Source organism: Rhipicephalus sanguineus, chromosome 5, assembly GCF_013339695.2.
Source record: "Rhipicephalus sanguineus isolate Rsan-2018 chromosome 5, BIME_Rsan_1.4, whole genome shotgun sequence".
In the NCBI taxonomy this organism is placed as follows: Eukaryota; Metazoa; Arthropoda; class Arachnida; order Ixodida; family Ixodidae; genus Rhipicephalus; species Rhipicephalus sanguineus.
Window position 1 is genome coordinate 163,561,939 of NC_051180.1, and position 12,968 is coordinate 163,574,906.

At 47.4% G+C, this 12,968-nt stretch overlaps 1 protein-coding gene across 1 annotated transcript in view; it reads right to left on the bottom strand.

The window, feature by feature from the left end:
• Positions 1-798: 798 nt before the first annotated feature.
• LOC119394395 (venom metalloproteinase antarease-like TtrivMP_A) overlaps positions 799-12,968 on the bottom strand; it is a gene marked incomplete in the record, with an annotated part of 229,940 nt that continues 217,770 nt past the window's right edge. Inside the window, 1 exon segment of the mRNA XM_037661693.1 lies at positions 799-985. Coding sequence (XP_037517621.1) covers positions 947-985 — 39 coding nt within the window.

Here is a 12,968-nt window from a genome sequence, read left to right on the forward strand (position 1 = left end):
ATCCAACATGCATGAGATATCCCACAAATTGAAGACGACAGCCCAGAAGGCAAACGTGAATTTTGTGTTCTCGGCTCCCAACAAGATCGGGAAGCTATGCAAGCTGACGGACCCACCAGAAAAGTGCACTAAGCGGCACCGGAACAAGTTCATTGAGTGTACCGAACGCCTCCCAATTTCTTGTGGGAAGCGATACATTGGGCAAACCGGGCGATACCAGAACGATCGGCTACATGAACACCACAATAGTGTAAGAAATGGTACCGGTGGTTTTTTGGCGATTCATTGTCGAGATTGTGGCAGTCTACCTTCCTTTATTCTTTGTACGATTGTACTCCGTGGCAGAACGCAGCTAATTCGCGAAGTCACAGAGGCCGAGGCGATCGTGAAATTACCTGATAAGTGTGTTAGTTCACCGTCACTGGCCCTCAGCGACAAAGAGCTTGTCTTCTTGGCGGTGGCATCTTGCAGATTGTAACTGTTTGTTGTATCAATGTACACGCATATGCCCTCCTTATTGCGTCCATGTGCGGTAATGTATAATGTGTCAGTGTATAAACAGATCCAGTGGTACAATAAATTCAATTGAAAGCTTGTCCAGCGTGTGTCTTCTTTGTCGTCCGTGATTTTTCGTTGCCCATGTGTTCTGAAGTTATGAACTACGAACTTGCCCAAAGGGCTGCTCTCATTAGCTTTCTTGTGCCCATCTTCGTGCTTCCTTCTCGCTTGCTCTCCATGCGGTACACAGAACAGCGCCATTTTCTGGGCCTCTTAGAGCTACAGTACAATAACTTAAAGTCATGGTTTACAAACAAAATGTTTATTTTACAGTATAATAAAAAAACTATCTGCTTTAGGTCATTTTCTGTCGCATCATCTTCATGAATTACTGTAAGCCAATGTACTTCAGGAGACAATGCAGAAGTGGGACTTTTCTCAAACGTCGTTATTTCTTCATTCTGACGCATTTTGCTAGAACACATCGCTGCAAAAAAAATTCAATTTTGTTAGATGTGCAAAACTGTACAGGCTTATGAAAAGTTATTTATGTAGAGAACATGGCGTGATTTTGTGCATAACGAATGTTAGAAACTACGCTCGACGTTAACGCGAATATTAACAAGCGCAATATGCATTAATTGGCTGATCCGCTTCTTCCTGTGCCACAGCAAAATTGTAGCACAGGAGGAAAAAATTTTGAAGATCATCTTTGTTGCAGAATCATATATCATGATGATATTCTAAAGAAATGCCGTGGTTGAACGCTGTTAAACCAAGTTTATTGACCGATACCTCGCTTTTGCTTGGTTTGGGACAAAACGGGAGCTATTGTTCTGCAGCGATTTAACGTTACCTCGTGTCTTGGCTCAAGCAAGGATGACGAGATGTCTACAGGCTTCGACTACAAGATGCGACAAGGGAGCCAATATGTTGCACGACAACACACACTGTTCGGCGCCATCGACGCTCTTGGCGAGAACGTCCTGGGAACTTGAACGCAGCCACCAGCCCTGGCGATGGCGGCATGAAAGACACACCTGGAGACGCTTTTAGGTTTTGCGAACATATCGCACTAGTGTTTCTCTGAAGGTCTTTCGGCGGCGTTACCCTTGGCTAATCTTGAATTTCATTATCACGCCACCAGGAGTTTTCTGTGTTCGTAGCGGCAGCAGTAGAGGTATCGCTCTACTCCTGCCGCTATTTAATAAACTAAATGCTGTTGCCAGAACAGCTAGCTTGAGGGAACTCGAGAACTCGAAAACTTGAGGGAACTCAGGAACCCCTCCTCGGAAACTGTTGAAGTTCTGGAAGAACTGGCATGTTTTAACAGCTGAACTGCTTAAGCATGAGTTACATCCGTGCCGGGCGACCGCTCAAATCTCGGCGCAGCTGGGAAATAGCGAGGATAAGAGAAGGAGAGTGCACTCTGAGCTCCACGTTGGCTGAGCCAGAGAGCGCACGCCAGGCACATATGGTCGGCGAGCGGCGAGGGTGACAGGGGAGAACTCGCGCCCTTCTCGCCGAGCTACACGTGGCCGGCGTCATGGAAAGACGAGCGAACGCTAAGCCGTTGTTCGGCGAGTGTCTGAACTACCGTTACAAGATGGGAAGGCCCAACAGGTGCTTTCTCCCGAAGAAAGAGAGAACCGACGACGAAAGAAGCTGGAAGCCGAGGGTGAGCACTCCATAGTCGGATTCAACTATAGAAGGCCACGGCATTTCCTCCTCAGAAGCGGATGCACACCATGCCTGCACCAATGGGCAATACAGGCTGACGTCATGAGCAGGACGGCCGGTAATCCCGCCTTCGGAGAACATTGTAGAGTGCATGAGCTAGACCATTTCTTTAGCCGCGGACGCGATCGGCTGCCGGGCTTCGATCGTGTGGGCGGGGCCTCGCCGGTGTGCTTAATTTGCATTCGACTATAAGCACTGTCCAGAAGATCCCGAATTCCTGAAGAGGACTGCCGAAGGTAAAAGGCAGAGAGTAGCTGAACATCCCGAATTGCGAGCCACGAAAGTTGCTGCCGATCGACCATACGACGCAGCCAAACAACAAAAAGCCAAGTTAAAGATAAGAGGAAAACCAAGTTAAAACTAACAGAAAAGCCAACTTGATGCTACGAGAAAAGGCAAGTTACACCTAAGAAGAGCGAAGTTGCAAGGCTGCCCCAAACTTTTGTAGCGTTAGCTACACTGGCCTAGCCAAGCTAGTTTCGCGTGGCTCCTCAAGAGCCGTGCTTCGCATGCGCGAGGATGAGTGATGTCACACAGCTGGCGCATCGGAGCCGGCACGTCCCGCGCACTCCGCCGCGGCCGCGCGCGACTCACTGCTGCTGGTCTGCGCTTTCCAGAGGAGTGGCGTCGTAGCCGAGGTAGACGTACTGGGCCCGTATTCTCAAACGATCGCAAAAGGCGATAGTATCGCGTTTGGTGACGTAGAATCTGATGCGTTCAATAATTGAAGAAACACTTGCTTGTGACGTCATTGTTGCACTGGCCGTTGGTGTTACGAATGCCTCACAACACAGCAGTGAGTGTACCGTACGAGCGCAGAGCGACCCGAGTGCGGCGTTTTCGAGCGTATGCTGGCTTCTACGCAGTGGCCAGGCTTGGCTGTGGCTACTTGAATTATAGGACGTGTTGAAAGTGTTTTGAACGTTATTTTGTGCGATTGTGTAATGCACAGTATAATATTCAAAGCATGCAACTTTCCGTGAAATGTATTTTCGTTGCAAGTTTAAGACGGCATACTCGGAGAGTTCAGCTGTAGTGTGCCGCCGCAGCGATATCGTCTCAACATCTCAGCATGTTGGCGGCTCACGATAAGCCACGCGAGCAACGCACGGTTCATATTCCTGGGACGTTCAAACCACGAAAAAACACTCGCTGGCAAAGAACGAGTACTGATAACACGCCAAGGTAATGCTCGCGGAAAGCTTCAGCGCAAAAAATGCTGCGTACATCCACCGAGGATTGAATACTAGAAGCTACCGCCTACGTCACTGAAATGCTAGTCTTCACCACCTACGGACGGTGATAAGGGGTGTTCGTTTATTCCAGGCATTGGAGAAGCGCCGTAGAGCACCGCCACGTCCACGGAAATACTAGATGGCGCCCTCACTTTTCTTGTTTTGTTCAATAGCCAGTCAGCGCGCACCAAAGGCGATACTTTTGCGATTGTCGCCTTTTGAGAACACGGCCCCTGGCGCCAGCGCTCGCGCAGCAATTCGCCTTCGCTGTACAGTCGACTGGCGTTTGCCAGTGTGGTTTAGCCGTGGAGGAGAGCGCAAATGCTGCTCAACGGCGCAGAAGAGCGGAGAAGCTTAACTCATCGGACCCCAAAGTAGTTGCCTGGCAAAATAAATATACATGTGCCACATAATATGTATACCATGTGTGTGGCATTGGAGCAGCAGTAAGCATGATAATCAAGCTAATCCTAGACGATCAGCAAAGTTAAGAACAATAAGCTGAACCTTTGCTAACGCTACGCTATCCTGGCATAGCCGAGCTAAGCAACTGCAACATTTTTTCTTTAGCTGCCGGCTGCTGCTCTGTATGACATAGTGTATGCGGTGGGTGTACCCAGCGCCTACCGGAAGTTACATGATTGTCCCACGACGGGAGGGAAAAAGTTAACGCAGCTTGGAACTAGTCGTGCCAAGCCTGAAGGCAGTGCGGTGCTGGGCGGCCTTCTTTCTTTCTGTTCACTTTCCTGTTTCTTTGTTCCTCTCTTTCTTTCTTTTTCACTCTTCTCTCTGCATTTCAATGCGAAACATTTCTTAAGAAACCAAAGGCACTTTGACCGTTTCTACCTGCGTATCTATCTATCTAGCCGCCTACGTCTGAGCGCTCTCGTGGTCGTCTCCTTAACTTCACACATACCAGAATTTGAGGTCATTACATGAATAGCGTGAGATAGTTGTGGCGTACGTCATGAAACCCTTCCTTTCAGTCACGTGTGACTGAAGGAAATTTTCAAAAGAAAAGTCTAATGGGCTAGTTTGTAGTGCATAATTCAGAACAGCCGCGCAAAGAAGCACACCAACGGCGACAGATCAAGACGTCGGTGTGTCCCGTCTTGATCTGTCCACGTCCATGTGCTTCTTTGCGCGACTGTTCTGAAATATGAAGAAAATGGTTTCCATGGCTAACGGAATGCCACTGTGACTGATACTGCGGCCCATGGCATGCTGGTATGAGCCACAGGTGATCTACAGTTTGTACCAGCCCAGGAGCGGCGACCGCGAACTTTTAAAAATATGTACGCGGTCGCGTTATGGAACTTGTGTCGCAGAAAATGCGGGACAGGCGTCGGCAGCATTGTCGGCGAGGGAAATATCGGAGGGCTGGAAAAATTGCAAATCGCGATTAGAGCCGCGATCTAACCAGGCATTCTGCGTGACAGTCAAGCATTCATCCACAAAGCTATGCCATTGCTTGAAACTGCTTACGAAAATACCTTATAATGGCGCCATATCGCGGCGACGTCTACTGTGGCTGTAGTGCTCACTATCAGCGTTTGCAAAAATGTAATAAACATTACATATTAACTCCTATGACTCGCCAAGCTATGGTCAGCCATTGCTCAATTCAATTCGATTTTCAATTTCAGAATCGTTTTATCGTTTCCTTGTACGGGAAACAAAAGGACGTTGGGAAAAAAAGGGCATATCGCTTCACAGAGGACCCAACATCCTTGTACATAGTTCGTACAGCTATAATATTTACAATAGTACATAGTATTACATCACATCACAATAATACATCAATCAATCTTGATTTAAGGCTCTCGCGGCATTTGGACAAAACGAATCAATAACGAAAATAGCTCAAATAAAGCTTTCACCACACAAAACAGCTTGTACTTAAGATACTGATATAACAATCACCCTGGGAAAACAATTAGACAAGAAAAATATGAAAAATGAGAAATATAATGTTGTTATGGATAATGCACTACATAAAATACACAGATAGAGAGAGAGAATTTATTTATAGAAAGGCAGAGAGGTTGGCCTGAGCTATAGGTTGGTCTGGCCTGCTACTCTACGCGGGGGAGGGTGGACAGAGGAAGGAAAGAGTGATGAATGACGATGGTAAGGTAGGGAGATGAGAATATAGTTCCGTTACGCTGGGGCAAATTTAAAGACGTGCATCCAGTCCAGTGGCTTGTAAGAAAGCTACGACTGCTTCTATAACCACACTTGTGCTGCTGACGTCAGGCCAAGAACCTAGCCCAACCTCATCTGTTAGTGGTATACTGTGATATTGCCCAATGCATACAAATTTACACACAATACAAATTTTCATGGCCCGACTGCTGTCGTTGTCCCGGTGGAAAGCGGCCAAAATAGTTTTTTATGATGTGCAGATCATTGCACCGTAGCGTGTATTTCATTTCAATAAAAGTGACATCTGTGCGCTAGGGTGATTACTGACGTCACGTCGGACCATAGAATGCCCTTTGGCTGTCCGTGTAGTCGGCGTGAATGGTAAGCCCACGAACAACCTCGTAGCCAGAGGGGGGTGGGGGGAAGCAAATAGTCAAGGCCTTCAGCAAGTGCTGCCTTCCCCCCTCTCTACTGCCGCGATAAAATCCGTGGCCATGGGGCTGCTCACGTTATACACACTACTCAAAATCCGCAAAGAAGTCGGTCCAGCGCACAACGCTTGAATCAAAGCGATAAAATAACATTCTGTACAGGTCACTAATCGCCTATTGCTTCGCATGACATCAACTTCCAGAATGAGTATGATCTCCTCTGAATTTTTTTCTGTCTTTATTCTCTGTTTGTTTCTATTTATTTATCTATTTCTCTCTATATCTATTTCGCTCTCTTTCTTGCTCTTTCTAGCTTTCTTCTTCTTTGTTCCTATTTCTTCCACTTCCTTTTCTCACTGTTTCTTTTCCTTTCTGTCGCTTTCTTTGATTCTATATCTTTCTTTGTCTGCATTTCATTCTCTCTGTTTCTCACGTTTTCATTCTTTCTATGCTATGCTTTACTTTCTGACCTCCTCCTCACCTTCACTTCCCCCTTCTTTTTCCTTGATATACTATTCGCGAATAAATTGAGCCAATACGTCACATAGCGGAGACAGCTCGAAACAGGCTATTGAGGTCCATGTAGCACAGTACGTTCACTTTCGCACGTGCGGTAGCATTCCTGGCAGATGGATTTGTCGTCAGGAAAGCAATAAAAGAAAAAGTCACAGTTTCGCCGCAACGGCGAAGCAATGAATACGATAACAATAAATTGGAATGCAACGCGAAGAACGGAAAGCAGCTCGAGATTGCCAGCGTGTCGCTGAGCTCAAAGGACGCACAAAAAGAACGCACACAGGACGAGCGCGAACTAATGCGTCACAGCTCGACACTTGCAGCGCACTGCTCAAACATAAAGCAGGACGCACGAAACGAACGAACAGGTGCACACAGGACGAGCGCGAACTAATTGTCACTTTGTTACTTATTTTTGTTCGAACAGCGCGCTCCTTTGGCAAACGCGGCCGCTGCAGCGAGCGAAGTGATCTTCGTACCCCCCACTCCGCCCCGCCGGCCAACCCTTCTTTCCATTGTTCATGGCCTAACCGTCTAACGCCGCCCGCTGAGAAGCGAGAAGTTGCCCGTTCGATTCCGCGCGTCGAAAAGTTTTTCTGAATTATTTTTATTTGTGGTTTATATATATATATATACATATACGGTGCATGACGGCGGCGGCGAGTTTGAAGAAATGAGACCGACGCCATGGCTGCTCCGTCTTCATTTTAATGGAACACCCTAATCCCATGATGATGATACGTATGCCCCAGATGGTGGTGGTGGTAACAACTTTATTCAGAACTCCGGCAAATTCGTGGCCTGGGCCTAGGCCGCCCCCGAGGAGGACCGGAGACCCTGTCTCCTCGCCGCCTCACGGGCTTGCTGGATGGCCCACAGTTGATCTTGCAGGTTTGAGTTGCGCAGCGCGGCCGTCCACCGCGCTGCAGCTTCATCTGGGGAGACTGCATGTTCTTCGCCTATAACCGCGCATTCCCAGAGAATGTGCCTAAGAGATGCGTGAGTCCAGCCGCATAATTTGCAGTTATCGTCTGAATAGACGTCTGGGTATATCCTCCTGAGGTGAACGGGGTTGGGGAAGGTCTGGGTTTGTAATTGCCTCCAATCTACCGATTGGGCCCTGTCGAGTTTGGGGCTTGGGGGTGGATAAATACACCTGGATTTTTGATAAAATTTTGTAATGTCACAGTATCTAGTCATTCTGTCTCTCTCTGTCCAGCCCTCCTCTGGATTTGCATCCCCTGGAGAGGACCTTTCTACACGAGCGCGGAACGTGAGACCTCGCGCTACGCGATGGACCTCTCCATTGAGGTTGGGTACGGGGGTGTGGGGGGACGTATGAGCCGGGAACCATATAATGTGTCGTTCCTCCGTCTCTTCAGAGGTGATATAATTCGCGTTCGCTTTGAGGATAGCCGCGGCCTCTGGTGAAATTCTGCCTGCGGCAGTCGTTTTCTTCTATTTCCAACACATTCCCGCCGGCGCCAAATGAACACGCTGAATCGAAAGACGAGCATTGTCCCTCAGCACTCGCTATGCCCGTCAATAAAGTTGTTTCTGTCTCTCTCCCTCAGCAATTAGAAACTTCCTCAACTAGCTGGCTTACATCGTGTTAAGTAGTTAGAGGTTCAAGTGGTCACTGACGTTGCTGCATTTGGTAGAACATTTGCTGCGATGCGTCTGTTCGCGTTGTCCAGCTTTCACTTCCCCATTCGCTCTGAAAGCCTCCTGGGCAGACGCTACCAAAGAAACTCGGCATTCTGGCCTCACGAATCTTCTATAGACTGTTATAGCGAAGTTTCATCAATAGCAGGCATGTGCACAGCAGGTGGTTTCAAGGGCCAATGTTGCGTGCACCTGCCTGCTTGATGAAACTTCGTTATAACGGTCTATAGAAGATTATATAACGGTCTACTCCACGACAACGTTCAGTTCCGAGTGAGCGCATTAGAAGGCCTTGGAGTACCGCCGGATCAATACATCGGGGTGTTGAATCGCGTCATGATGCGCTGCTTGCCACACGACCTGGCTATTATGTATCGACAAAAGACAAAAGTAGATGACCGCGCAACTAGTGGGACTGAGACTCCCGAAGACAGAATACGTCGAGCGAAGGACCATTTAACCTTTCTTCGCATCCAAGTGGAAGTGAGGGAGGAAGGTCGCCTACAGCTTCGTCGCCGTGCATAGGAAAGCGAAAATATGAGCATGACGACAGAGAGCATCGGCGGCGCGGAACACATTCCATCGGCTGCAGCTCTTACAAGTTCAACCGTGTTGGTCAACCAAGTGCGCACACTTTGCAACAGCAGCGGGCATACCATAATTTCCTGCAATGCCATTCTGTCAGCGGACGACAAGCGAGTGAGGCTGCGGAATAATAACTGTTGTTCCCGCTGCGGTACACGCAACCACATCGCAAGGCTCTGCAAAAGGTCCCACGCCGGACTATGGTACCTGCCATCGCCGCCACCTGACAGTTATGTGCGAGCTGTCGAGACCACTCGAGGGCCTACCGCCTAATGCTGATTCCGTTGCGTTGGGAAGACCCTCTTCGCCAACTCTTCGAACCGTGACAACCGTCCAAAGCAGTCACATCGAATCCACGGCTGTATTGTTACAGACAGGCCGCATATGGGCAGAGTGCGTTAACCGACGACTTCTCGTTCGAGTGCTTTTAGACAGCGGTAGCCAGCGTAGGTACATTCGTGCCTCTTTTAGGTACATTCGTGCCTTTTAGGTACATTCGTGCCTATTTTTGTTTGGAACTCTTATATATACCCACATACTTATACATATGCGGTGCATGAAGCCGGCGACGACGACGGCAAAAACCAGCCGAGACTGTCCACATAATTGCTATCGCAATAATGCATGTGTGCAGGATCCTGTAAATGGAGGTAAAGTCGTACCCTCATTAGGAAAACAACAATGTCCTGAAATTTGTCCTGGCGGTTTCGAAATGTGTCTTCATGAGGCTCAACCAGACGGTGAACAGCCTCTAAAATTGCATCATTTGGCAGCCCTGTGTAAAACAGAACAATGTCTGGATTGATACGGAGCACATCCCTGTGTCGGACCACCATTTCCAGGTGGCTGTGCGCACAAGCCATATCCTGATTTAGGCGGTGGTTTTCTTCCTCCAATGAAGAGATGTGGGCTGATAGAAGGGCATCACAGAAGGGTTTCTTTGTCTGTCATACCTGCATAATAAATTGAACAAGTGATAGCTGAATGAAAGAGAAAGCACATGAGTGAACACTTCATGTACGGCATTGTTGCTTGTTGCAGCATGTTCACATGCGACCACTTATGTATAGGGGTGTGCGAATGGTGAAATTTCATCTCGCATGGCATAGTACCAAAAAGTGGCCAAAGATATCAAAAACCGAAACGAATACAAAATATTTTATTGAAAATTCAAAGCAAGAACAACGAAATGAAATTTGCTCATGTCCTCGAGCACATAATGCGGCACCGAAAGACTACAAATTGTCTTGCAGAAACACAAGCTGTTCCAAATGACCTGGCTTCAGGCTCTCTCGCCGTGATGTTACTGTGGTTCCTGCAGTTGAAAACGGTAGCAGGACACACAACTATCTTATTTACACGCAACGTTGAAATAAGATAGATGGTGATAGTTTTATTTATGTGCTTGTTTGGGGGGGGGGGGGGGCTTGTTTTCAGCTTGTATGGGTGCGCAGGCGTGTTGATAGAACAGCCACCATTCTAGTCAGCAGCGGCACTCCTAACGGCTAACAGAGGAGTGTATAGTGGCTAGATTTTTTTTTCAATTTTACTATTTTTGCGCACTGTTACACAAGACCGAGGTTAGGAGGACGCAGTCTTTTGTCTTGTTTAGCAGTGCGCAAAAATAGTAAAATGGATTAGCAACATGGCCAAACATACCCTCTGTCTAGTTTCTTTCGCGATCGTCGCGAAATACAGTTCATCTGACAACGATCATTTTGTGCTTCATCGTCATGAGCCCTTCGGGCCCAATAATCTTCGGCCGCCTGTTCACAGCGGTGTTTTAACTGCGCGCCGGAACCATAGGAGGAGGAGGAGTTTCTGAACAAGTGGTGCGGTGCGGCAGTGGCGACTATAAAGCGTGAATTTTCACATGTGAACCAAGTCATTGAGCGTTTAGTGGGCCAAAGTCGGGACGTTTTACGGCGCTTGAGGAATAAGGGACCGAACTACGCAAGAAGCCCGTGACTTCGATCCGGAAACGAAGTTGTGAAGGGCTTCAAGTTTTGTCATGTGTTTTTGTTTTGCTTTTTACGCGCGGAAATGACATAATGTTTATTAAAATATCCTCGTGAGTCCCAGCATACGATATATTGCACACTCATTCTTAGCGTCAGCGCCGAGCTGCAACAGCTGCATTCGCGAAGTCCTCTTGTACAATGCATTGCAAAACCATGTGCTGCCATCTGGCCAAGAATGAGAGAAATCGACAGAGCGACGAGCGTGGCGGGCATGTTCGAAAATCGCGTTCATTCCGTTGAACATGCTTTGCTCGACACGGCCAAGTAAGTTGCCCCTATTTATTTACAGCTTTGCTAAATGTTCTTGGTATTGTAATAGAATGATTCAGGAATGTTCACGGATCATTTTGCGCACGGTTGCTCTGGAGACAAGCACGCAATGTGTCTATGACGTCGGTGAATTGTTTTGTGTACATTGTATTGCACACCGGGACTCAGTGCGGTTGGCGCGGGCGTGAGCGCGCGCGTTCGGCGAGCTCGCTTGCATCCAGATTGGCTGTTGACATAGCTACAAAGCAAGTTATCTTCTGTTCTTTTCACCGTATCGGCACTACAGCGTGCGTAAATGTTATACTGAGGCAAATTTTCTTCTAAAAGGATACTTCTATTATCTGAGCAGCCTTTCTAATTTGGGCTAGTGGCTCATCACTTACTGAGAGCAGAGTCCAAAGTAGACGACGACGACGACGAGCCGCCCGTTAAGCGCCCTGTGAACAAGACAACACCATTGCCTCCTGTCCATTTTCGTACAGCGAGAGCAGGGCACATGCCCGAGCTTTCGTCACAGAAGTCAGCATCTAGGTGGCGTAACCCCGGGTGTGCCCAACGCACGAATTTCCGTTGCACGCACTGTGACGTTTTTCTTTGTATCACTGCTTCACTAAACTGTTATAAACAGTTTCATAAATAGTATGAAACTGCTTGAAACAGCTTCGTGAAGAGCCGGTACCCTTTGTGTGCCGCTGGTAAACATTTTCTTGTTCGTGCCTTGTAATTCGTAATTCAAAAACGTATTTAAGGGGGGGGGGCGCCCCCCCCCCTCGAAATTCGTCCTATTCCCGGGCAACTTTGTTTTCTTGTTGCCATGGAAACACCTTCTTTCGAACAATTAGGCCTTGGGTCTCCCCAGAAAAAAAATACTGGCTATGTACCTGCACTGAATATAGTGTTTTTTTTCATCAATTCAGTCCCAGTGTGCAACAATTGCACATGCTTTTGTGAGCGTACCAAGCGCCGTACATCAAAGAAATTTTTTCACCGTGATAAGGTGGGCTCATTTGCCCAAAATAATGCGTTTTCTTGATAAAGATGAAAAAATTCGTAACTCGGGTCTCACGAGGATATACATGCGCTCGCTTTGCAACCACGATATCAGTGAAAGTTTCAACGAAATGCCTATTGTAACGACGTTTGCGTTACTTTTAGCCAACACACCCTAACCAAGTTGCACCAATGGTCTTTGTCGCGCTTTTGATATTCGTCCTCTCAAATTATTCGAAACATCGAATTCTAGCTATTTGAAAGTCGAATGGAATGATTTGATTAGGTATTATTTGATTCGCATTCGAAACTCGAATATTCGCACACCCCTATATGGCAAATCGAATGGAAGCTTGAATGTGCTTGACAGACCGAACTGTTTTTTCCCACCACTGCTGGAAAGAGTGCAACCATTATTTTTCACACCCTTGATGGTTGCACTATACCCCACACTGTCACACCCATAACAACAATGGTAAAATTCAGGGGAAGATGGAAGCTTGAACAGGCAAAAAATTCGTGAACACTTCGTGTCGTTGAAGCCCGCGTTTCGACAACCGCACTTTTCTACAGACAAGCCTCCTAGTCGAAACGTCGGCTCCAACGACACCCCGTGTTCATGAATTTTTCATCGATATCAACAATGAAATTTTCGTTTTGTATCTTAAAATACGTCCACATTATGGGAATATATCTCAAACAAGCCCTATAATGTCTTTACGCGTGTTCACAGCGCTTGTGCCCAAAATTAAAAATGCATTCAGGGAAATGAAGTTTGCTAGCGCCAGAGAGAAAACTGTGTTGCTCACACGCAGACGCTTGATTATTTTGTAGATCCAGTTGCAAGTGGCACTGAACTGTTCCTACTCTGT